Source organism: Phascolarctos cinereus, unplaced genomic scaffold, assembly GCF_003287225.1.
Source record: "Phascolarctos cinereus isolate Bilbo 61053 unplaced genomic scaffold, phaCin_HiC Scaffold_5;HRSCAF=322, whole genome shotgun sequence".
Taxonomy (NCBI): Eukaryota; Metazoa; Chordata; class Mammalia; order Diprotodontia; family Phascolarctidae; genus Phascolarctos; species Phascolarctos cinereus.
The window spans coordinates 320031808-320059286 of record NW_027555958.1 but is presented as its reverse complement, the minus strand read 5'-3'; the positions used below and the strand labels follow the sequence as shown (position 1 = coordinate 320059286).

The 27479-nt window shown below is 37.0% G+C and overlaps 1 protein-coding gene across 3 annotated transcripts in view; it reads right to left on the bottom strand.

The window, feature by feature from the left end:
- The window catches only part of AATF (apoptosis antagonizing transcription factor), a 123450-nt gene that overhangs the window by 75258 nt on the left and 20713 nt on the right, over positions 1–27479 (bottom strand). For all 3 annotated transcript variants that reach the window (XM_020991781.2, XM_020991783.2, XM_020991782.2), the window contains exons 5-8: positions 11441–11555; positions 7204–7405; positions 6446–6610; positions 2959–3042 (exon numbers count right to left, since the gene is read on the bottom strand). In XM_020991781.2, the coding sequence (XP_020847440.1) occupies positions 2959–3042; positions 6446–6610; positions 7204–7405; positions 11441–11555 (566 nt within the window). The remainder of the gene's footprint in view (positions 1–2958; positions 3043–6445; positions 6611–7203; positions 7406–11440; positions 11556–27479) is intronic.

The following is a 27479-nucleotide window of genomic DNA, read 5'->3' as shown; positions in this document are numbered from 1 at the left end:
CTAATTTTTAATTAAAAATATCCATTAACATCAGCTTAGTAAGCTGCTATTCATCTAAAGTAAAAACTTATATAGGTTCTACATAAATTAAACTCAGCTTAGTTTAAAAGCTGAGTATCGTTATGTTACCATGAAGTCTCTTTATATCTTAAAGGCAAATTTAAGAAATACTTTTCAGGGATTTACAAAAAAGATGTTGTTTAAAACCACAGTAACTAAAGTCCCTCAGCAGGCAGTGGAGCTGTTAGGACATTTGCACAATTTCATGACACCAGAATTAACAAAGTATGCCTCTGAAACCTTACAGTGAACATTAAAATTCAATACAATTATTATCTCTTTCTTGAAAAACACAAGGATCCAAAAAGTCTGGGCTTTAAGTTTGGTCATAAAAGAAGTAAATTTGTAAGGCGTATTACACAAGCTCTTCATTGTGACCATACAAAAAACAAAAATGAAACCTCACAAGCCAATTGTAACACACTGTACCACTTCTGAATGCAATACTTCGCTCTGGCTTACTAATCTGACAAATAAAGGAAAGCACTTTATGAAACCAGTTTAATTGGGAGGTGACAGAAAACATACAGCCATTTTCTTTAGCCTTATCATTGAATTGGCTTCAGCTCCAATCTCTGGCAAATCCCACTCAACAGAAAAAATTAACCAGGTCAGCAGAACAGGTGCTACGTTGTGTCTGTCAAGAGCCTGGCATCCCCACAATTACTTGCACACAATGAAGCAGTAATCTTTACAGATCATCTCTCCCAAGAAGCATTTTGGGAAGGGGGAGCAAAGCTGAAGGGAGGGGGCGAAAGGGGAAAGGAGAGGAGTAGGAGGCAAATAGAAAAAAGCAAGAAAGGAAAATGAATGTGCAGCTGCCTTGCGGCTCAGCAGATGTCGGCATGTGATGTACGAGGCTAGGATAAGCTGTCGTAGCCTGCTGCCAAATAGTGGTAAGTGATTAAAGCCTGCACAGTTCTAAGCACCATATTTAGAGTCTGCGGGGTTTCAAGACTTGCACCCATTCCTTGCTGTGCTGCCAGATGTTGGCAACTGGTCCTGTTCCTACTGACTGTGCACGGATGGCAGCAGTTGGTAGAGAAGCAAAGCAATCTGGAGTGCTTCCGGAGATGCTGTACATTAACAAGTGTCACCCATCATTCACCTTTACAGAAGGCTGAAACAACTCCAATTTGCTGCCACTTCCCTCTTGGGAAACAGCCAAGATAAAGTTGCGCCTGGCAGCCCCATTTGTTTTACTCAGGTGTTTCGGCTGCCTCACTGACCTCTATTAGTTTAAGTTTTAATTTAGATTAACCCCAGCACCCCAATTAACCAGCAAGGGGAAAAGCTAAGATGTGACTCGTCATAACTCTGAAATCAGAATTTATCGAATTTAAAATTATTAGTCAAGATGAAGGGACAATCAACTAATGCTATTTCTCTTTAAATGTCTCTTCAGGCCAAAAAAAAAAATTGTTAGAGCCTAAGGATTGCCTGTGGAAGCGTCTTCTCCCTAGTAATTTCAGTTTGTTTTATTAAGCCGTTTAATTTATGATGCACTTTCTATCTAACAATACACACTTGAATTAATGGGGATTGGAACATTTCTGATTGTCTCTCGTGATCTCACACAATTATCCAGCATTAATATCCCAGATCATGCTATTCTGTAGACACTCCAGAACAGAAGAGAGTTCCCTATTCAGCTGACAAGAGAATACAGGGAAGAAAAAAAAAGGGAAAAGAAAAAAAGAATCAGCAACTCCGAGTGAGAACACCTGAGGACTTACCAATCCCTCTTAGCCAGCCCCCTCACCACTGCTCTTAAGATTCACGTACAGTTACAATTTTATAAAAGAATGCTATGGCGTAAATGGAATGAGACAGTAACAGGGGACTCTCATTTTTCCCCCCTGCAGGGCAAAGGCAGAAGAATCCCTTGATAGAACTGGTTTATTCTTTGGGTTCTACAATATTCACTTACTTTCTAGGGAAAATGCTTTTTGGAATCTCTGTATTTTAATAAGTGTAGCCATTGGTCACACCTGCAACAAGCAGTTTTAAGCTTTTTTGGCTAAACCTCCTCAGCCACCTCAGAATTCTACAAGGGCAAAAAACCTTGATAAAAATCAGCTTTCTCAATTCTGAATAGCACTCATCATCCTTTGAACTACGAAAGGTACAACCTGAAGACAACAGGGAAGATGCTAAAGCCCATTCAATAAGAAACGTGGCACATAAAGAAAGCCAATATTATAGAAAATAAACTTTACTTCTGCAGAGCAGCTTGAACATTAAAAACCTCTTGATACAACAGTCATCAATAACACCACAGAATTGAATACAAATTTCAGAAATCAGGGTTCAAGAGGAAAACGGTGTGAGATGTGGCTGCAAATGAGGGCATTTACACACCTAGAGACTCTCCACCTTCACACATTTTACTAGGATAATTTTAGAAGTTAGATGTTTTCATTTCTAATCTAATCAATGATGGTGGGTACATAGAAGACATTCAATAAAGACTCATTGAATTGATCAGAATAGACAAGAAAAAGCATCTAAGACGAGAATCTAAATATATTATAACAGAGCTGGGATTATATTCAGAGTGGAGTGTTAAAATGCCAGGCCATGTTCTACATTCTAACAACAGTGCTACAACACAAAACCAAATAACTAAAAAATACCACAAAGTAGCTGGGAAAAAACAATCTTCTTCTCCCTCCATCACAGAGCTGAAAGTGTTCCATGTGTATAATTTGCTGTACAGTAAACAAATCCTAATGAGACAGGCATACTGGTTTTCCTATCATAAAGGGGAAACTAAGTCAGCACACACAGGATGAAAATCCTGAACCCAAAGGTCTGGCTGCCAGTCCAAAACACAAACTGGTACTTTTCTCAAAACTCCAAAACATATGCTGAAATGAAAGAGTCTAAAAAACATACCTGGTGATAAAAATCATCATCATCGAAGATCTCTTCATCCAAGTCTTTCAGGTGAGCATTGGCTGGGACTTCAGGCAATATTTCCTGCATCAGCAAACAGAAGGGGGAAGAGTGTGTGTAGATTTTTAAATCTGCATTTCTCTTATTAATAGTGGTATATAGCCCCCACATTATGATTGTTGATAGGTTGAATTTCTTCTTTTTGAAAATTGTTAAAAGTCCTTTGACCAACTGGGGAATGGCTCTTGGGCTTGTTCATTCTACATTTAGCTTAAATGACAGACTAAAAGTCTTTTTTATTTTATTTTATTTTAGCAAAGATATCTGATTAGAAGATTTTTACAATTCTGAGGAGTCATCACGTACCCATCAAATTGGCAAACAGTCAATGTTGGAATGGCTGTGGGATAACAGACACTATACATGGAGTTGTGAACTGGTCCGACTACTCTGAAAAACAATTTGAAATTCTTCAAGACTGGCTAAAATATCCTTTGAGCAATACTCACTATTGGTCATGTAGCCCAAGAAGGTCAAAGACTGAAAGGCTCAATATTCATAGAAAGATTTTTAACAACCACCCAAAAAATTAGGGAAAAAAAAGTGGGCACTCATTGATAGGGGAATGACTGTACAAATTATGGCATATTAATACAGATCTGAGATCACATCAATGCATTTCCTTCAACAATCAAGATCACAAACCCCACCTATGTCTGTGTATCTGTGTTAATATGACTGTGATAATATTTTGGGACATGGACAATTTGGGAATTTGTTTTATTTGATTATGAATATTTGTTTGCAAAGGTTTTGTTTTCTTTTTATCTTTTAAATTGGGAAGAGTGAGAAGAGAAAATAAGTGCTTGTTAAACAACAAATAAAATAAAATGAGATGAAAAATAATGTGAATGAAATCAAATACTATAAGAAATGACTTTGTATCAGATCCAGGAACAGTGCAGAGCCTCCAAGACAAGATCTATAACCACTGAAAAGAGTTTGATATAACCAAACACACAGGAAAAACCAAGTGGATGAAAAATGCCTAGTGTCCAGATATGCATTTAGGTAAATAATCTCTAAAGTTCATCTATCAGTACATATTGATCTTGAACAAAGAGACAATAAATTGAATTGGACCCAGAAATGAACAGCAGATTGCGATGTATTGCCTTTTGGAAAATGCAAAGTTCTTTTAATGATTTCCAGAGACTTCTCCTTGAAACAAAGACCCACCTTTTTAATACTGATATTCTTCCTGTGTTGCTATATGGCTCTGAGTCATGAAGCATGATAGTTTCCAAAAAATATTATCGTCCACAAGTCAAAGGATAGATGAGTGGTGTTTGCAAGCAGAAAGCAACACATACCAAACAAGGAATTAAGAACTTCAGGAAAAGATGTCATCAAAATATTAACAAAAAAGAAGATAGTTCGGTCCTGTGGTGAAAGTGAGGGAAAACTGATAACAGCCCAGTAGTTCTCTCACAATGTTAAGAGAAATCAAGGAAGGTTCCTAGAATATCGAGTAGACTTCCACGCCAAACTTATGGACATATGAGTAAAAGAGAGGCAGGTATGGACAGAGGGAATACCTACGCTGACGAGATTACAAATCCATCTAAGTGGTAAAGACAAGGAATGCAGAGTAACTTCGTAAGACTTGTGTGAACTGATGCTGACCACAATAATGTACAGGAACACTTTTAAAAGTCATCAGAATTCAGATTAATACAATCTTAACTCTAGAGGACTGATGACAAAACATATTTCTATCACCATTATCATAACTGGCTCCTTTAATTTTGCAAAGCATTTTACATAAATTTTTTCATTTGATCCTTGACAGAGAAGCAACTGACTATGGATACAGAATGTGGCATAAGACGTCAGACATGGCTAATGTGTATATTTTGCTTAACTATTTTTGTTATAAGGGTGGGTTCTATTAGGCAGGAGGGATGTAGTTATTGAGAAGTGACATATATAAATATATATTTAAAGAATCAACGATACTCTCTGAAAAAGAAGTGGGGGAAATTGTGGTACATGAACGCAAAAGAATATTACTATGACGTAAAAAAAATAAATATGACTACAAAGAAGCATGGAAAGACTTCTATGAAATGATGCAAGGTGAAGTAAGCAGAGTCAAGAAAATAATATCAACAATGCCTATAACCATGTAAATGGAAAGAACAACCATACATATAAAAAAAGTCAAAAGTGAATGTTGCAAAATGATGACAAACAAACACAGCTCCAAGGGAAAAATATGAAAAGATACCTCCCTCCTCTACCCCTACTCTCTTTGCAGAGGTAGGAGGTTTATGGATGTGGAATAATATTGCATGTATTTTGGGTTTTTTTAAAAAAATGTACTGGTTGTTTTTTGTTTTCTTTTTTTTCTATTAAAAATTCTATACGGGATGGCTCTCTGGGATAGGGGCAGGGATAAGAAATTTAAAATATGTAAAAAAACAGGAGAAACTTAAATGATATAAAAACAAAATAAATCAATAAAAAATTTTTTAATGTACCAGAGGGAGAGACATGCTATAATGAATTTAACAAAGTAAACTGGGGACTTTGTGAACATGGAATCACTCCTGAATACAATGAAAGCATTATATTAAGACAATCTACAGCCCCAAATTTTCTCTTTTTCTCTCTCACACTTTCTCTCTTTTAAAATGTAAATTCACAAGGGGGCAGACATCTACTTATTTGATTTGCTCAATGGATGTGATAAAAATATTTAATGATCCCAACTTCAGCCTCTTTTCACTAAGAGAGCTTCCCGAACACTCGCTTTTCACTGGCAATGGTCCAAGGCAAATACTCAGTGGCTCACAAAACACACTGCCAATACTCTTTACTTTCTAAAATCTCTAAACTTAAAAAACTAAGTCACTATCCTCTTCTCTGCAACTTCCTTCTGCTCCTTTCCCTTTCTTTGTCTATTTCCCCCTTGCTTCCATCTTTACCACCCAAGTCACTGCGAGCCCCATCTATACTCTGAATGGTGGTAGCACAGTCCAAGGTATAGAATTTAAATATTTTCCTGGTTCACAAGAGAGTGTGGATTGGGAAACAAGTTCAGGAAAAGCCTTTGAGACACAGACAACAGTCTTGACCTGTCCCAAATTAGAAATTTCTATAGAAGTGATGTTATAGGATCAACCAAAAACCTGGATTTCTATTGCTTCATATCTCCTGGCCTCAAACAAAACTCAAAACTAAAAGCACATGAGGTTTAATGTTCCCATATTTCAGATGACCCATGTTAAAAAAAGCCAAATTTTTCTATCCTCTGTATTCTTCTCTTTCTCAATTATCCATTCAGTTGGTTTTTCCACTCTATACTTCTCTTACAAGCTGACTTTCTGTGGACAGTGATATTCCCAAGAACTGCTCGGCTTTTCAGTTAATTAACCACACAGATATTGCTCTCCATAAGCTGCCGCCATCACAGAGCCCTTACCAGCTGCCCTGGCAAATTCTCAGGAACGAGCTCAGCTACTGGCTCAGCTCTGCCAAGCACACGGTACACGGAGCGCTTCGTCTGTGTTCTTCGGAGCAATCTCTCTTTGTCCATCAGAATATGGTCAATCTGAGTCAAGACTGAGTGCTCAAAGGCACCAAAACCCTGCAAGGAAACATTAGCCAGCGTCAAACAATGCAGAAGTCCAAGGGTTAAACGCAGCAGTACTGGCTTCTCTATCTTTTCATGTCAGCAAAGGGAAAAGCAGCTGTGCTTATTGTTTAGAACTACATCTGGGGGTAGCTGGTTCTTTAAAAATCAACCTCAGAAGGACCCAAAGCTCTTTAATGGCCTGGTCAACACCCTTTCTTAGGCAAACAACTTTTTGTTCCTCTAATAATAAAGAACCAACCATTCCTATAGTATTTTTCATTTTCACCAAATTTGATTTCTAGAGATGTACTATTTCTAATGAAAAAAAGTCTGGTGCCTGTGGTGGTTATAGCTCTGGGCAAATGAAGTGACAAGGCTTGAAGGGGAGGGAGGAGATCTAAGGACCATGAAACTAACCCAATGTCCTGCATCTGCAAGGAAGGCACGTAGAATTCTTGTTTACTATCATAATGTGATTTTTTTTCCCATCCAAGACAGCCAAAACGTCAGTTTCCTAAAACCATTCCTGCCCTACCCTGAGGGGCTGTGTGCCCAGGTACACGCACAGACATGCTGCACCAACCCTCCCCAACACACATACTTGCCTTCCCCAGCTTGCCAGAAGCCAATCTAGTTTTGTCATGCCATTTCTGAAGTGTACGGTTCCTGTAGGCTGTGAAATCAGCAAAGCGCTTTGCCATAAAGCCCGGATAGTCATCCATCCCCAGCTTTCTCTTGGGAGGGCCTCTCCTCTGCTGATACTCCCTCACCATGGCCTCTTCCTCCTCACTGGGGATCTCTTCCTCACTAGGAAAAACAAGGAGATTGGCCCATTGTTGAGAGAAATCATCTAGTGAAAAGAAAGGGCTTATATATGTGAGGAATCAGGGGAGAACCCCAGAGAGGTAAGATCCAGAGCCTGATACCCTGCCAACTCAGCCTACTTCTTACATGGAGCACAAGTAGCAGAGAACAAGTGAAGGCTCTCTGGTAGATGGGGGGTTAAGAAATAACTGTGATGGGAAAAGAATATGAGGCTGAGACCATCTCATACTTATAGGATATCCACAGAGTAAACCAAGCAAACTACAACTTGGGATGTTTAGTGGACCACAAGCTCAATTTTAAGCCAGTAGCACTGTGATAGCCAAAAAACCTAATGTCAGGCTAGACTTCATTAAGAGAAGTTAAGCCATTTAACAAACACATAAAAGAATGGTCCAAATCACTAATAATAAGGGAAATCCAGAAAATCAGCAAAGATGACAAAAGATGGGAATAGGCAGTGTTGGAGGAGTTTTGGAAATACTGACACATAAATCTATCGTTGGTAAAGCTGTAAATTAGTGCAATCATTTTTGAAAGTAATTTTGGAAATAAAGTAACCAAAATGCCCATATCTTTTGTTTCAGAGATTCCACAACTAAAATATACCCTGGTGAGAGTCACTGGTAAAAAGAAGAGTAAATAGGGGCAGCTAGGTGGCACAGTGGATAGAGCACCGGCCCTGGATTCAGGAGGACCTGAGTTCAAATTCAGCCTCAGACATACAACACTTACTAGCTGTGTGACCCTGGGCAAGTCACTTAACCCCATTGCCTAGACCAAAAAAAAAAAAGGCAGTTTGGTTTGGTTATTTCTAAAAGGTCATTCTCATAAATATAAAAAGAAAACTGAGCAATCTGTCTTTGTGGCCTAACATGGGTGAATTTCAGAAAATTAACCAGAGGTGTAGTGCAGTAGATAGAGAGCTGGGCCTGGAGTCAGGAAGACTCATCTCTCTGCGTTCAAATCTGGCCTCAGACACTTCACAGCTGTGTAACCCTCAGCAAGTCATTTAACCCTATCTGCCTTAGTTCCTCATCTGCAAAATGAGCTGGAGAAGGAAATAGCAAACCATTCTAGTATCTTTGCCAAGAAAACCACAAATGGGATCATGAAGAGTAAGACATGACTAAAATGACTGTACAACAAACCAGAAACAGAAGTAAATACATGATAAAGGCTTTTAATAACATTAGAGTCAGCTAGATTATTACTGATGAACATCAAAAAATGGATTTCAAAAGCAAACTCCCAAATATAACTTTTAATCAAAAGCCAAAATGGAAATGTGGACTAATAATGACTCATGAAAAATGGAAGCATCAGGCTCACCCAATACCTTAGCCCCAAGAAATATGACAAAAAGACAGACAGAAGTATCAGGGCAAATATGTAGCACAACAGACGTACAACTGCTGCGTATAGTTTGATTTTCAAAAGGGGCATTTGCACAACTCAAACTTCAACTTTTAAAAAAGTTTTATTGGTGTGTTTTGTTTTTACATTTCAAACATTAACAGGTTACTCTCACTTCATGAGAGGACTCTTGTATCAAAGCAAAATTATTACGTAAAAGTAAAACATAATGACTCATCTGAAAGTTCATGCAACATCCCACATCTGTAGAACCCTCCAACTTTTTAAAAAATGAACAAAACATCTACTTTCTCTCTCCTGCCTCCTGATCCACAAAAAACAAAACAAAACAAAAAACACAACCCACAACCCTCTGGTAACAAATATGCAGTCACATAAAACAAATTCCCTCAATGGTTGCACACAAAAAATTTATGGCTCAGTCTACACACTATAACCATCACCCCTCTGTCATATATAGCAGTGCCTGGTACATAGCATGTACTTAATAATGGTTAGTAATTAATTGATACTTCACCACTGGTCCTTCTCATTGTATTGGTCATGGTTTTCATAGCTTTCAAAACTGTCTGTTTTTACAGTGTTGTTACTGTATAAATCGTTCTCCTGGTTCTGCTCATTTCATTCTTTATCAGTTTATAAAAGTCCTCAAAATTATGTTTGTATAATATTGATGTTACAGCATAAACCGTTCTTCTGATTCTGCTTATTTCACTGTTAGTTCATATAGTCTTTTCTTCTTCATATATAGTCAGTTAATATCATGCCTTTTTGAAATTATCTGTTTCCTCATTTCTTATAATAGTATTCCATTACATTCATGAATCACATTGTAATAGCTAACTGTATCCGCGCTTTTGCCTTGTCCAAGTGTTTTCACAGTCTATCAGGAGAGGGGACCAATTCCTTCTCTTTTGAGCACCTTAATCATCGACTATGTCAGTGACCCTGGGCAAATCATTCCCACCTCCTTTTGCTTGCTTCCTCATCAGCTGGATGAGACAAACCCTAGGAGGTACCTCCAGTGCTAAACCTGTGGCCTTATGATAAACATGGGGAAAGGAGGAAAAAAGACAAGCATGAAGTGAGTAGAGTAACATAAAGCTAGCTGAAAATGAACAACTCTCTGCCCGACGGACATATGAGAGTGAGGCAGTAGTTGTTGAAATAAAATCTTCTAGAAGAATTATCCTCCTTATCATATTGAAGAAGATGGTAATTCAGAGATTCTACAGTAATGAACCACAGGGTGCTTCACAATGCTAAATTAATTGGTCTTTTAAACAGTAAATATCTAAAATTAAAAATCCAATATGCTTTGGCCTGGCAAAGTCCTCCGCAATCAGATGTCATCATCCAGACTTATGAGGCTGATCTCAGGAAAGGCTTCTCCACATGCCTGAGGGCCATGGAATTAAACAATTCCCTTAAGCATGTCCATACTTTCCTGCTATAAGCCCTGAGGACTGCTCTTTCCTATTCCTATAATACCTTCCTTGCCAAAGTCCATCTTCCCTTTTCAGTTCTGGAACTCCCATCCTGGGGCCCAAGCTGCTCTGATTGAGTACCTCACAAGACCTACTCTCTAGTCACTCCAAAAATGTTTCATATCACCACCTTACTGGCCAACTTCTTACTTGAAGCTTAATTTGTAAACAAATCCTCCCTCCACTCCCAGCTCAGAAACAGATTCTGTCTTGCTTTTTTATTTGCATCCCTAGTACTTGGGACACAGCGTGTGCTTAACAAATGCTTTTTCATTCATTCATTCTACTGCATTTCTACCCTTTCTTTAAAGCTAACCTCAGAGACAACCCCATTCATGAAAAGTCTTCTTTGATCTCCCACAGTGAGTACCCATGCCTGCCAAACTCATTCTGTACACTGCTTATTAAAAGTATTCCCAGAAGACTCACATGAACTGACACAAAGTGAAGTTAGCAAAACCAGTAGAACACTGTACACAGTAACAACAATACTGTAAGGATGATTGTGAAAGACTTAGCTATTCTGATCAATATGATGATCCATGACAATTCCAAAGAACTCATGATGAAAAATACTATCCACCTCCAGAAAGCTGATGAACTGAGTGCAGACTGAAGCATGATATTTTCCTACTTTGTTTTCTTGCTTTTTTGGGGGCAAGAGGGGGAGAAGGGAGAGGGAACATAGTTATTAAAGAAATACATTTTGCATGTATGATGGGTGTCATTTTGCTTGCCTTCTCAATGGCTGGGGAGAGAATCTGGAAATCAAAAAAATTAAAAATCAAAAAAAAAATTACATAATCCCAGATATTGATGTCTATTTCTGTTCTGCCACCCCAAAGGTATGCCCTCCTCCAATCCTAACTTGTAGATTACTAACTCTATGAGGGTAGGGATCAGTCCAGAAGCTTTCTACTTTCCCCATGTCTAATTCAGGGCTCTGTACAGAGCAAGCACTGACTAATCCCACAAGTCCATGAGCCATCCTGTCTTCTATACAGGCAGTTGCTTATTATGCCATAAACATTAGTTGTTGCTCTCTACATGGAAAGATAAGGGTTTCTTGTTCACAAATAATAAAATACTACCAGGAAAGTAAGGGAGGAGCAGACCCCCTCACTCCCATCCCCAGGGTCCATTCCTTCTTTACCTTTCTTCTTCAGGTTTTGTTCCATCTACGAGGTATCTTGTGTCTGGATACTGGTAAAGCAGTTCCTCCTGAAGATCCACCAATGACGTAAGCAATGCTTTAAGTGCCTTGTGGCCTAGAAACAGAGCATACAATTATGACAACTGCTGATCACTCCCCAGCTGCAACTAATACACAGCTCTGGCACCAAGGAAAATGGGGAGCCAATCTCCATTTTATAACCATGTATAATAAGAAAGGCAAATAGTCCATGTGCACATTAGCAAGTCTCTGACATAATTCACTTCTACCTCTCTTACCACTGACTAGTTACATAACCTTGAAAAAGTACTTTTGCTTCTCTTAAGCCCTGGTTAGCTTAACTAGAAAAGGAAGCTACTGCTGTTTCCAAAAGCACTATTGTGAAGTCCAATGGGGATATAACATAAAGTATTTTATAATAAAAAATCAATACATAAATTAGTATTACCAGAATTAACCATTTCATTCTTCAATCTCAGTTTCTGAAACACCAATGTCTGGTGATTTACCCCTCACCTCTTTAATAATTTTCCTCTATCATTTGTTTTGGCAACTCCTTGTCCCTAAAAATGCTCTCTGACTTGACCATTTTCTCCTACTATCTATCTCTCTTCCTTACAATGTCCTAGGACTCTGTTCTAAGACTCCTACTTTTCTCTTTGTAGACTTCTTCCTTTGGGAATCTTACCTCCTATCATTCTTTCAATCTTCAACTTCACTCTTTGAGTTAATCAATGAGTAATTTACTGAAATTCATATAAGATAAAGCTGGCAGGCAGAACCTGGATTTTGAATTGTTTTTGCACTAAGAGCAATGACTGTGGGTTGATTAATCCTCTCTATCACTGGATTCCCCACTACTATAACACTTTTACATAGTTAATGTTTTAAGTTTTACAAAGGATTTTTCTCACAACCACCCTATGAGATGGGTTATTAACTCCATTTTACAGATGAAGAAAATGAGGTGAAGTGACTTGCCCATGGTCATGCAGCTAATCAGTGTTATAATTTGAAATTAGGTCTCTTAGCTCCAGGTCTAACACTGGTCATTACACTGTGCTATTGCCTATTAACAGACTACAATTATGAGGCAGCTAGCTGGTTAAGCTGAGGGGTAGATCAAAGATCTCAGCTATTGGGTCAAGAACTCAGCTGAGATCTTTGATCATCATCTGCTGTCAACAACATCTTTTGGGAAACCAGAAAGTACTCAGGCAGAAACTAGGCAGAGACCAACATTCTAAAACCATATACCAAGAAAAGCTCCTAATGGGTACATGATTTAGACATAAAGGGCAACATCAAAAACAAATTAGAGTAGCATGGAAGAAATTACTAGTCATATGACTAAATGAGAGACAGAAAAACTCACAAAAGGCAAAATGGACAATCTGATTACATAAAACTAAAGTTTCTGCACAAAACCAATGCAGCTAGGATCAGAAACAAAATCAGGAAATTGGAGAAAATCTTTGCAGCCAGTTTCTCAATAAGTTTCATTTATTTCTAAGATATATCCCTAAATGTTTGACTCAAATGTGTAAGAATAAGAGCCATGCTCCAATTAATTGTCAAAGGATGACAAATTTTTACAGAAAGAAATTCAAGTTATCAATACGTGAAAAAATGCTGTAATCACCAGTAAAGAAACGTACACTAACACCTAACACCTATTAGAGCAGCAAAGTCGGTAAAAAAGAAAAATGGCAAATGCTGGAAGGGCTGTAGGAAAATAGGTACTTTAATGTACAACTAGTAAAGCTGTGAACTAGTTCAGCTATTCTGGAAAGCAATTTGGAAGTATGACAAAAAAATTATTAAACTGCACATACCCTTTGACCCAATAATGCCACTACTAAGTCTATACCCCAAGGAGCTCAAAAAGGAAAAGGGCACACACATTTTAAAAAAATATTTCTAGCAGCTCTTTTTATAGTGGCAAAGAATTAAAAACTGAGGGAGTGCCTACCAACCGGGGAATGGTTAAATAAGTTACAGCGGTACACTATTGTGCTGTAAGAAATGATGAAGGGGATGGTTTTAGAAACACCTGGGAAGACTTGTATGAACTGATATAGACTGAAGTGAGCAAAACCAGGAGAATAATTTATGCAATAACACAAAATTATAAAAACAAACAACTTGAACTCTGATCAACACAGTGGAACCAATCAAAATTCCACAGGACTCATGATAAGATATGTTACCTACCTCTAAACAGAGAGCAACACACTCAGAGGTCAGACTAAAACATACTATTTTTGGACATGGCTAATGCTGGAATTTGTTTTCCTTGACTATACATACTTGTAACAAGTTTTGTTTTTCTTGCTTTCTCAACAGACGGAGAAAGGACAGGTGGGAAGAATTCAGAACTAAAATTTTTTTAAAAATACTAGAGGTAGAGTCTGTGGACAAAGAATGAAAAAGAGCTAAGGATCTGAGCACACTACATAGAAAGACTGCTGGATTTGAAATCAAAGGATCCGGGTTCTGTTCTGATCCCTGCTACTTCCTTTTTGACTTTACCTCTTTGGGTCTTAGTTCCTCATCTGTAAAAAGGAGCTAAACTAGATGGCCTCTTAGAGCTCTCCCATCTCTGGTCATTCAACCCATAACTAGATGCAGCCTAGTATAGTGAAAAGAGCACTGGACTGAGATCCCAGGAGACCTGTATTTAAGCCCCAACTCTGTCAGCTCTGGACAAGCTATGTTTACTTGACTTTTGGGGGCTTCAGTTTAATACTGAAGTAGTTGGATTAGATAGTCTTAAGGTCCCTTCTACCTCCAAACATACTATGTATCTTTTGCCTTCATCTCCTTGCCAACAGTCAGAGTTTATCACCAATGACATGCTACAAACTCTCCCGCAAAGTGCTTTTCTATAATCCATTTCCACTTGAACAATATTCCCTATACCATATTCACATGAATGTTCTAATATTTCTTCTAACACAACATAGCAAAAATGGAATTGCAAGTTTTCTCTTCTAACTTTATCCTTGCCTGAATTCATCATCTATACCGGAAATTATATCTATTTATCATTTTTAAAAATTAGTTATTAATTAAATTAATTTTTTATTCATTAATATATATTATCTATTTCTGAAACCTCAAGATCTGACACCTTTTGGGGATCCCTTTACTCTGCATATTCAATGAGTCATTAAATCTCATCAATTCTTATCATGCAACTATCAGTGATATTTGTCCCTTTTTGTCAAAGCCCACTGTCACTGGTCTTTTCCACATAATGACTGATTATCTTTCACTTAGGTCACTGTAACTCCCTCTTCTCTGCATACCCTAGATATCCTTATAGCCTATACTATCCTCTAACCATAAGTTTCAAAGTCCTCTATAAGTCTATTCTGCCTTTCGAGCTTCTGACCTGCCCATTTGCCCATATCAATCTGAATAGCCTCCTCATTCTTTCCCATGCCAGCCTGGCAGAAACAATCTTTCATCACTTAATGCATTGAACATTTCCTTTCCTCTACATAAGCCAAAATTTTTACTTCAAAAATATAAATAAACTCAGCAATACCACTACTAGACTTACACCTAGTAAGCCCTGTTTGTAAAAATATTTACAGAAGCTCTTTTTTGTTGTAGCAAAGCACTGGAAACAAAAAGAGTGCCCACCAATTGAGGAATGGCTAAATAAATTATGTTTTATGAATGTAATGGAATATTAAGTTGTGAAAAATTACTAAATAGACAGTTTCCAAGAAACTTGGGAAGATTTAGGTGAACTGATACAGATTTAAGTGAACAAAACCAGGAGACGACTTTGCAAATAACAAAACCATTGGGGGGGAAAACACTTTGGAAGTTTTAAGAACTTTGGCTAATGTAATGACTAAACATGACTACAAAGGAGAGACAAGGAAGCCAGCTACCCACCTCCTGATAGAGAGGTTATGGACTCAAGGTATAGACTGAGATATAAATTTTGGATATGGCAAACGTGTAGATTGGGAGGTGCTGGGGTGGGGTGGTGGTATTTCTTACTAATTGCCAAAAGGATTGTGTTTTTCTTTCTTTGTTGGGGGGAAGAGTATTTGGGTGTAGAAGGAAGCTAGTAATAGTACTGCCAGAAAAAGAAAAGAAGGGCTCACTGAAGCATTTTTTTAAATGCAAGGAAATGTACAGAAGGAAGCTCAGAAGGAAACTGACTGTGTATATATTTCAAAGCATGCTATACATAAGAGAGATTCTCAGTTCCACAAATAATCTTTTTCTGTTCTACTCTGTACAGGGAAATGTTCTTTTTTGGTTCTTTATTAAATCCAGATTTAAAAAAATTAAAAAAAATTTTAAATACACTTAAGCTCTCACGTACTCCAAAAAAAAAACCCAAAACAAACACCAAACCAAAAAAAACCAAAAACAAAAACAAAAAACTTCTCAGACTGGACAGAAGGAAATAAAGAACATTTCATTCAAATCAATCAATCACTCACTCAACATTTATTAATTGTAGGTATATTTATCAAGCACTAACTATGTGCCTGGCACAGTACTAGGCACTGGCGATAGAAATACAAAGAATGAAACAATACCTACTTGGAAGAAGTATACATTGTAATGGGGAAAAATAGAAGTACATATATAAATATACACAGAATAAATAAAAGTTAATAAATACAAAACAGATTGAGAGGAAGGGCAATGTCAGCTGCTAGTGGAGGATCAGAAAAGGTTTCATATCAGAGGTGGTGCCTGAACTCCATCTTGAATGAAGAGATGGACTCTATGAGGTGGAGATGAGGATGCAGTGAATTCTAGGAATGGGAATAGACAGTGCAAAGGCAGAGAAAAGAAGTGGAGTGTCATGTGGGAGGAACAGGTAGAGGTCAGTTTGGCTGCATCAGAAACTACAAGATGGGAAGTAGTATACAATGAAGCTGGAAAAGTAGGTAGAGTGGATCAGATTATGAAGGGCTTTAAAAGCTAAACCAAGTAGTTTATATCTTATCCTAGAGTCAATAGAGAACCACAGGAGTTTGAATATGGGAGCAAGATAATCAGATCTTCATTTAAGGAAAATCTTGTTAGCAGCTATGTGTAGGATGAACTTGAGTGGAAAGAGACAAGGAGGCCAATTAGGAAGCCATTATAGTAATCTAAAGGAGAAATGATGACGGCCTGACCTATAATAGTAGAAAAATAAGGAGAGAGAAGAGGTCAAGATGTAAGGGGTAGAAATGGCAAGATCTGGCAGCTGAAGGAGACCCAAGGAGCTGAGGATAACGTCAACGTTATATAATGTCAACCCTGGGAGGCCAGAAGGATGGTGATGCCTTCCAGAGAAATAAGAACATTTGGGAAAATAAAAGGTTCAGAAGAAAAACTAATAAATTTTGCTTTGGACGCGCTAAGTTGGAAATGTCTCCAGGAGTTCTATCACCTGGTTACTCTTGTTGCAATAAGAACAACTCATATATATACAGTTAGTGCCTTTAAGTTTGTTTGGTTTTTTTTGCTTTTTGGTGAGGCAATCGGGGTTAAGTAACTTGCCCAGGGTCACACAGCCAGTAAGTGTCATGTGTCTGAGACTGGATTTGAACTCATGTCCTCCTGACTCCAAGGCCAGAGCTCTATCCACTGTGCCACCTAGCTGCCCCTTTAGGTTTTACAAAGTCCTTTTCCACACCAACCCTGTGAAGTAGTTAGGTAGGTAGTATTATCAGTCCCATTTTATAGATAAGGAAACTGAGGCTCAGAACGACTTGCCCATGGTCACTTTAAAATGGCAGCTCTGCAGAGAGAGCTGGCCTCAGTCAGGATGGCATGGGTTCAAGTCCAGCCTCTGACACACACTAGGTAAATGACTTCTACGGAGCCCCTGGCAACTTTGTAAGACTGTTGTACAATAGCTGCCAACCCACACTGGTAGAAAGCATCCTCGATGCAGAAGTCCCCAAAGTGATAAATTCATAAATTTAAAAAATTAAAATTATAAAAGACAACATTGCCCTTGCATGTAAAAGTGGCCTGTTCATTTTTAACTGTCTTTATTACATTAAAAGCTCTCTGTGAGCCAAGACTATCTGTTCTATTTTCAGTACCACTTCTTGTCCTTTAGCAATTAGTACCATACACCCTGTAGGTTTACAATAAATATGAGCTGAACAATTCAAGATGCTTATTTACATGCAACCAAAGTTCTCGACTTGTTCTCAAACCTAATCTTCAGAAAAGAACTGTACAGAAACAAGTAGAGTTAAAAAAAAGAAACAAATATATAAGATAGAAAAAAAATCAATATATTTCTGTTTTAAAGGCATAAATTATTCAAAGAAGCCAGACTCTAAAATAAAACATATGCTAATTTATGAAAAATAGAAGGAAAAAATGTTTAAGGGAGATACAGGAAATGGGAAGGATGTAAACAATACTTACAAATATGAACTCACTAGTGCTTATCAAAAGAGGAAAAGCTAAAAATTTCTCAATTAACTGGAGACTCCACAGTAGCTCCTAGTTCTTAAAGCATTTACAGTAACTAGGTGAAAAATAAAAGGGGAAAAAAGTACACTCCAGTGAGGGGGGGGGATAGAGGTGGAGAGATGGGATGGGCTGGAATGGTCAGAAAAAAAACCCAGTTCTCTTATTCAAAGTCTATTAATGTACCCAGCGACTATGCCTCTCCCCTCCTCTCCAGAGGGAATGTGTATATGTGAAGTGAATTATATACTTTTTTACCTGAAAAAAGTGAATTGCAAATGTAGAGCCCTGAATACCAGGAATGACCACCACCATCTGCAGTTCAGTTCAGCTCTGTACACAGACCAATATCCATTCGTGCTCCCCAGCCTTCCTGAGTTTGTCAGGAACAAATTTGTCGCCTTTCTAGATGTCACTATCTAAAATTTGGAAACAAGAGCCAGATGGGGCAGAAGCCACAGGACAACCTATACAGTTTGAAGCTGCTTCCTACAAATACCACACCAAAATGGGATTTTTACATGTAGTACATCTGGAAATTGTGATGGCCTCTATAGCATGGCCCTAACTTTTAAGGCCACTTTCAAATACTTCACAAGACCCTTAATTTTGTTCAAGCCAAATAAAGAAAAAGTTCAAGTAAAAAAAGACTACTTACTGCAGATATATTATTCGACAGCATATCAATCCAACAAGAAAGCTGAGAGCCAGTATCAGTAAATCAAAGAATGCCTTTCTGTTAATACTCTCTCATATGTTCTCATTTTATACACCCCTTCACCCAGTCAAAAAGTAGCCCTGGAGTATTTAAGCTCCATTCAGGGATAGCACTGCCATGAATCAAAGTGTTCGGAGACCTACCAGAGATGAAATCCGTCATTCTGTTCTTCAAACTCCACCTCTACTCAAGGAAAAAAAAGGTTTATCAACATTAATGTCACTAAGTGGCCTAGTAAGGTGAAGACGTGTTAACATTCTAAACTCTCCTTCCCTTCCAATGCCAAGGCCATGAGAGGAATCTCCACTACCCCACTGGCTCCAACTTTTCCAGATCTAGCGGAGACTTCTCCACTGCCAGTGAGTGTCCCTTAGCTAGTGAAAGCCTGTATACACACAGGACCAGACACCTGCAATCATCACCACTAGCTTCCCACTTTATGATGGTGATAGTCATTAGATGTGACTAGCAGTGGAAAAAAGCAACTGAAAGCACAGGCTTTGTTCTCTATCTTTCTTGATAGAAGACTCTCCAATAAAAGACAGCTCCTATGTGCCACCTTCAGATCCCTGGGCCAAATTTCCAGAGGACCTTCCTTTAACAGGAGATAGGCTGGATTTCTTTCACCTCAACAGTAATAGGCTCTGGTAAGCAACTTTGTTAACAACGTTCAGAGTACAATGTTGCAGAAAGAGGGCTGGCAGGAGACCAGCATTCTAATTCTGACTCTCCCACTAACTAGCTCAGCGACACCTTGGGCCAGTCAATTTAATCTCTTTGGGTCTTAGTTTCCTCATCTATAAAATGTGAATAACACAACTTGCCCTGGCTACCTCACAGAAATGATGTCAGGACTAAGTGAGTGAATTAATAATATGTGAACATATTCTGAAAAGTACAAAGTGCTGTAAAAATGTAAGGCAGTATATTATCATGGAATTGTCTTTGTACAGGTGAGATAATATTAAATGTCTGCTTACTGATCTACAGTTAAAGGATTAGGCTGGTATGCACAGATTTCTCTATTAAAATATTCAGTAACATGTTACTGATATGCCAACAGCCTACATCAAAAAACAACATCTTATGTACAAAATGCTATCACCTAATAGCTGTATAAGCTTTCTGATTCATCTAAGTTTTTGGACATTTAAATACCCTGCATTTTTTTTTTTTAGTTTGAACACATTCACATACAGTTTATCAATTAAAATTGTAAGAGTGCTGGTTCCCAGAAGACTCAGAGGGGGGGTGGGGGGTGGGGGGCAGAGAAGAGAAGAATGCATTTTTACAAGCAAGAAAGAGGCTTACCTTATCTGTTTTAAAAAACATATATAAGCATTAAAATATATAAATACATATGTGGATATAGCTACATAAAAACACATTTTCATTAAGCTAGATATATATGCTTAGCAGGATGTTCAAATTACAAGGCAATTTTTTTCTCCTTTAAAAGTAACTCGGAAACTGGAGCTAAACTATAGGTCAAAATGACACACAATATGTTGGCCTAAGAACAATACTTTTCATTCAAATCCACAAGCCTGCCACTTGCACTAGTCATCCCCAGCAATTAATCCCCCAAGAAAGACGTTTGATTAAATCTTTTCAAGCAAATCCTTTGCTTTGCTTTTGTTAGTTCACTTCTTGTCAACATCTATTAAAATATGCCTTTAATTCTCCCACAATCTTAAAAAACACCGATTCCACTGTCTTCAACTTTAATCAACTGTATGGCCGGCATTTTTCATTTCATAATAATGTGCTGCTTGGAATTCAAGAGGCAGGCTCAGCATCAATCATCTGGTAAGAATTTTTCCACTGCAATAAATATGCAAATGAGGAGAGCCAGTCAGTCGTATTTCAGGCCCGACTTGCTAGTGTTTTAAAAAAGACACAAATTTATTAATTGCCGGTGGCCAGAGGAATCCTATTACTTTGGGCATTGATTACAAAGCTGTGTGAGTGATTATTGTGCAACTCGCAGGCTACCCAGGCATGAGGAAAAATTATTAAAGCAAGGCAGAGATTATCAACTCAGAATAACAATAAGCCTTAACATTTAGGCCCTAACTTCTTCAACAAAGAATTACGTGAAGGCTCCACTGTATCATAATTCCGAATTCTGTCAGTATTACTGTTTGGGCTTGTTCTATATTCCCCAAGCAGCATGGCATTAACCAGCATGAAAGAGTCCTACCGGTTACAAATTCCTTAACGTGGGCCATTTGGACAAGTTTTCATTACTCCCACAGTGTGTTCAACTGCAGGGTTTTTATTTATGATGTTAAGTACATATGTGTGCATATACACATACACATATACACATGTGCTACCAGGAGGACCGTGGATTTAGTTGAACTACTCTGCCAAGAGTTTTGCAATGTGGTGATTCTCTGGCTCTACAATCCCCAAAGCAGAAAATGCTTAAATGGGCAGCAACATAGGGGCATGGAGACTAAATTCTTAATATATGAAGTGGGTATTCTGAACTGTAAAAGGGCTCCACAATAGCAGGGAGACCAGTCAATGCAAGGGTCCTATGGAAAAAAAAACAATTTATGGTTAATTCAAAATACAAAATAGGTAAGAAATATTCAATCCAAGACATTGTAAAATCATAGAAGAGGACTCTGGAGAAAGTTTATTTTTAAGTCTTAACAAAATCTATAGGTAGAAAATGAGAAGGAGAGGAGGGGGTAGCCAGTAGGAGGAAGTAGAGAGAAAACAGAAGAGACATGATAAGACATGTTTGGAAGGGAACAGAACCAAAAGAGTAGGGAGGGAGAGAGAGAGAGAGAGAGAGAGAGAGAGAGAAGAGAGAGAGAGAGAGAGAGAGAGAAGGAAGGAAGGAAGGAAGGAAGGAAGGAAGGAAGGAAGGAAGGAAGGAAGGAAGGAAGGAAAGAAAGAAAGGAAGTCCTCACCATTTTACATTACTGCCACACTAAGTAAAATGATAGATAGGGTGTATTTGAGCTCTATGGAGGGATATCCCACTCAAGCTGTAATTTCTGACCCAGCATGAATTTACAAGGAAGGGAAAAGGACTGTAGAATTTCTTAGCTTTCCCTGAATACCTCTCTCAAACACCTTGATAGAGTGTGTCAATAAATCCTTAACAAGCCCTATAGGACAGAGCAATCTAACTGATCAATGGACTTCCCCAAATTCTCCACTGTTACCTACAACTTGGCAGTACCTACACCTTCATTTCTCCTGGCAATACTATTTCCTGAAAGAGAAAATACGCTTTTTCCCTTTAAGTGGACAAAGTAAATGCACAAAATGTGAGGGTTGTGATATCTCACTATATTTAAAAGCAATGGCGTAAAACTTTATAGCAAGGGGAGCTTATTAGGAAGGAAATCAGAATGCATTCAAAGTAAGGCTGTCTCTCTTTTATGAAATAATAATTTTTAAAATAATCTTCCTCATTCATACTGTAAGCCATAAACAAACAGGCTTTTAGGTAATGAAATTCTCCTTAGGAAAAGAAACCAAATACCTTAAATTCCCACAGGTAGCACACAATAAAAAATTCAGCTTTTCAGTGAGACTAGAGAAATAATACATCACATAGTTAAAAAATAAGGGCATTTGTTTATTCAGTCACAAAAATACTGGAATCAAATGGGGTCAAACTGAAATTTCCCATACATTAAATGCACACTGCATTCACCTCATAACTCATTATTTATGAAAGTTTAGGTGGGCATGGTGGTATACAACTGTAATCCCTGCTACTAGAAAAGTTAAAGTTGATGGACTACTTGAGCTCAGGAGTTCTGAGCTGCAGTAAGACTAAAGCCTATAAGGTGTGGATGTTGGCATTGAGTCTGGAACCAGAGTGAGGAGCCCTCTGGCTGCTTTAGGAGAGGCAAATCTGCCTAAGTCAGAAACAGAATTAATCAAAATTTCCATGCAGGTCAGCAATGGATCAGGCCAGTGAGTGGCTGCTATACTTAATGACAAAATAGGGAATCACAATCTCAAAAAAAAAAAGCCTATAGACTTTTAAAAATCTCTTCTAAAGCATTCTTGCTACATCCATTCCAAAGCTGCACACTAGCAGGGAACTGAACAGCTAGAGGTACCCGCCTTTTTCGTGGCACCCAGAAGAAAGCTGGAGGCCTTTTGCTAGATTTCAAACATGCCATGGTATATAAGATGCAAGAGCTTCTACTGAGATCCTCAAAGCCATTTTAATATGCTTGACACTTTATAAATGCAAAGGCCATTATAACTTATCGGCTACTCCTTAAAAATGCTCTTGCAAAGAATATTATTGTCATCATGTTATCTCTATTTTATGGGTTAAACTGAGATTCAGAAAAAATAAAATGAATCATGTGGATCAGGAAGAGTTCTATATAGTAATTCATTCTTTTTTGCTTCAAGTTCACTACTCTGGGGAAGAATCTGATCATATATAAAATAAAAATTGAGTTAAATTTTTAAAAATTAAAAAATAAAAATAAAACTGCTGCTTGATATTTATGAAGGTACAAATGATAGCTGATGGATATCCTTCTTGGCATGTACTTTTAAAGGTGCATTTCTAGTCTTTAAAGGGCTTTTTTTATATAACTGATGTTTCACTTACACAGCATTTTTGGAAAGGGGAAACAGGATTCAGACTAATACAAGAACCTCACAGACTGTATGACCATAAGTAAAATAGATACATGTAAAATCTAAACACACTTTCTTTTTCCTAAAGAAAAAAGCCTTTAAGAAGCACTGTTCTCAGTTAAATGTGCAAACCATACAGGAAACTGAAAGCAAGTCTGAATGTTAATCATTTAAAAACCAATAAAACAAAGGAAACCCCAATCAAAAAACATGAGGAAGTCCTTCTAGTACTATGTCCAGTTTTGATCACTGTACCTTAAAAGGAATATTAAGGAAAATAAAGTGGAACCAATTCCCAAGGATGGAAACTATGTCCCATGAGAAAATACTAAAGGAGTTGGAATTGTTTAGTTTGATTCTCTTCTAATTTTTTTAATGGCATAACCTTTAACAGAGCACATATACATTTTGAGTTTATTGTGGTATATGATATAATATGGTGGTCTAAACCTAATTTCTGTTAGATTTCTTTCTAGCTTTCCCAGCAATTCTTGTCAAATATAAGAGTCCTTTCCTAGGTAATTTAAGTTTTCAAGCTTATTATTCATTGGATTGAGTCCAACTATCTCTTATTCTTCCTTGTCTAGTCAATTCCATCTGATCTATTTTTTAAAGAGTACCAAACATTTTTGCTGATTAGTGCTTTACTGAAAGTACTATCCCCCCCCCCCCGCTCTATTCCTACTTTTTTTCTTCATTGTTTCTCTTGATATTTAAGATTTTTTGTTCTTACAAATAAATTATTATTTTGTCTGGGTCTGTAAAAAATATTTCCTTGATATAACATTGAAGCTGTAAATTAATTCTGGTTGTACTGTCACTACTATATTGATAGAACTCAGCCATAAGCACTAATATCTTTAGGTATCTCCCTTACCCTTTATTTCTTAAAGAAGTATTTTGTAATTGTATTGATACAAATATTGGGTGTGCTTTGGTAGACTGACTCCCTGGTACACTGTGCATTTTGTGGTTATTCTGATTGGGACTTCCCTTTCTATTATTCCCTTCTGGATTCTGTTATTGCTATATAGAAATATACTGATTTTTACTGCTTTATTTTGTATCCTGTTACTTTTCTAAACCATTGTTTCAATTAGTTTCTTTGTTGATCCCTTAAGATTTTTCTAGTAAATCGATACATCAACAACAAATCGGGATAGTTTTGTCTCTCCTTTGCCTCTTTACACAAGAATTTCCTTCTTGTCTTATTTCTACTCCTGGCATTTCTCATCAAACAACAGAAAGGAAAGAAAGCATCTCTGCTTTAAATCTATATTTATTTAGAAAGTTTCTAGTATTTCTCCATTGTATATAGTGTTAACTTTTGCATAAGTACTTTTTAATTATATATTTTAAAGTTTTAAAGCATAAATGAGTGTTACACTTTGTCAAAGCTGCACCCCCCCAATCTGCAGATATTAATCAGGTACCACCTTACGGTGGCTAGGGCAGAATTTCTTTTTGTTTTAAATTTTGTCTTTTTTTATTCTTTTTTTTTCTCCAGTTCCAAATTCTCTTCCTCCCTCTAACACTCCCTCTATCTCCAATGAGAAGGCAAGAAAAATAAAATCTATCACAAATATATATACATGATCATACAAAACAAATTTCAGCGTTAGCTATGTTTTCCCCCTAAATCTCCACTACCAACAACAACAACAACAACAAAAGAACAAAGCATGCTTCAATCCATCCTCAAGCCCATCTGATGGCTGTGGATAGCACGTTTCATCATGAATCCTTTGCAACTGTTGTGGGTTTTTGTGTTGGATTAGTTACTAAGACTTTCAAAACTGATTATTTTTATAATAGTGCTGTTATTGTGTAGAACGTTCTCCTGGTTCTGCTCTCTTCACTTTGCATCAGTTCATACAGGTCTTAGGGAATGAATTCTTATCAAAACAAGGAACAAAGGTCATTAAAAATGATGAAATAGATCATTTCAATTTCATGAAATTATATGCTTTTGTATAAACAAAATTAAAGCAACTAGAGTAAAAAGGAAAGTGATTAAATGGGAAAATACTTCTATCAAATATTGCTAACAACTATTGTATCAATAATTTCTGATTATGACATTCAACATACATAGGCAACTAATATAAACATAAAAAAACAAAAGCCATTCCCCAAGAGATAAGGTCAAAAGATAAGAATAGTTCTCCAAAGAAATGCAATACTAACAACTACATGAAGTTCAAAATCATTAATAAGATAAATGAAAGTCAAAACAACAATTAGGTTCCTCAAATTAACAAAGATGAAAAAGATGGGAATGGTCAATGTCAAAGGAGATAGGGAAAGAGGGTCAACTAAAGCACTGTTGCTGGGAATTGGTCTAACTATTCTGGAAAACAATTTGGAATTACACTAAGAAAATAACTAGTATATGCATAGCCTATGACCCAAAAATTCTACTTCTAAGCATATCTTTCAAAGAGGTCAATGATTTAAAGAAAAAAGTCCCATATACATAAAAATATTTACAGCAGCACTTTTTATAGTAGAAAAGAACTAGAAACAAAGATACCTGAAAATGGGGAAATCTATAAATAAGTTGTAGTATGTGAATATAGAAGGATTTTACTATACTGTAAAAAATGATTAATACAAAGAAATATAGGAAGACCCGAATTGATGCAAAGTACGATGATAAGCAGAACCCTGAAAATAATATACCCAATAACTATAATGATGTAAATGGAAAGAACAGTAACAAAAATTGAAACAGAATACTACAAAATTATGACCATGCTTGGCCCTGAAGAAGAAATAGGAGACTTCTTTTTCTTCTTTGCAGAGATTGGTAACTCTGGGTATGGAACACTGCATACAGTGTCAAACTTTTTCAACGTGTTGGGTAGCTGGTTCTGCTGAACTGCTTTTTTTTTCTTTTTGTTATTCTTTGTCATAAGTGATGCCTCTCTGAGAAAGAGAGAGAGAAAAACAACTTGGAAATGTAGGTAATATAAAAACAAAAGACAGAAATAAAAAGCTTATTTTTAAAAACTATAACAACAAAGTTTGGCCCCGAAGAAGAGATGAGAAAGCACTTTTCTCCCTTCTTTGAAGTACGAACACCTTCACATGGACATGGAACATTACAGATGATGATGAACTTTTTCTGATGTTTTAATTAATTTTGCAGAAATTTTTTTAACCTTTTTTTCTTTATTCTAAGTGATGGTTCTCTGGAATGCAGAGAAATTTCATTGGGAAATGAAGGTGATATGAAATCTAAAAGCATCAATATTTTAAAGAACTGTTTAGTATGTTAAAGAGAAAGCTAAAGAGTAACTTCATGTGTTTAAGTAAAAAGTTTTCATGAAAGGAAACCAAGCAGCTGTCCATATCAACAAAAACTCAAATAAAAGGAAAGAAGTTAAAATGAAAATGGGAAATTTCAGTCAGACATATTGAAAACGGTGAGAGAACATTGGAATGAATTACCCAAATGAAGTCTATTCATAGACTCTTTATCCCTAAAAATGTCCAAAAAATAAAAAACAACAACAACAACAAAAACCTGTCCCTAGTGACTAAAGCATTTGCCTGTTTGCAGACAAGGAGATGGATCAGATGATCACTCAAGGTCACTTCCTATTTATTGAGAACATAAATGTGTTTCACAGAAATAGCACTATATTATAATCTACCACGATTATAAATGTTACAATGCACCTAAATCTCTAGCCTTTTGTCCCTCCCCATTTCTACATCCCTTCATCATCATTATTCTTCTTCAAAGAACCTTGACTAAAAAATATAATTTAATTTAACCAGTATTTATTGAGTGCTTATTATATAAACATTGTGGCATAAATAGAGAGCCAGCCTCCAAACAAGGAAGACCAAGGTTTCAATGCCAACTCTCTACTAGTTGTATGACCTTGGGTAAGTCATGGGAACCTTTCAGTGATCTAGACAACTCTCAAAGACTTTTAAGTTTTGCAGAAGGTGGCAATCTGAAAAGGTAGAGTGAAATTTCCACATCTAGAGAGTTCAATATAGCAATGAAATCACAAGTCCAGTCCCTATTATATGTCACATACGAAGAAAAGAGAATAACAATTCCTATACTCATCTTGGCTGTCTATAGTCTCTTCTGAGTGGGCTCTCATGATTAAATCCACTTAATTTCCTGAGGATACCAAAAATGTTATCTACATCCTTATCTGAATGAGTATAATGTGTAAAGTGTAG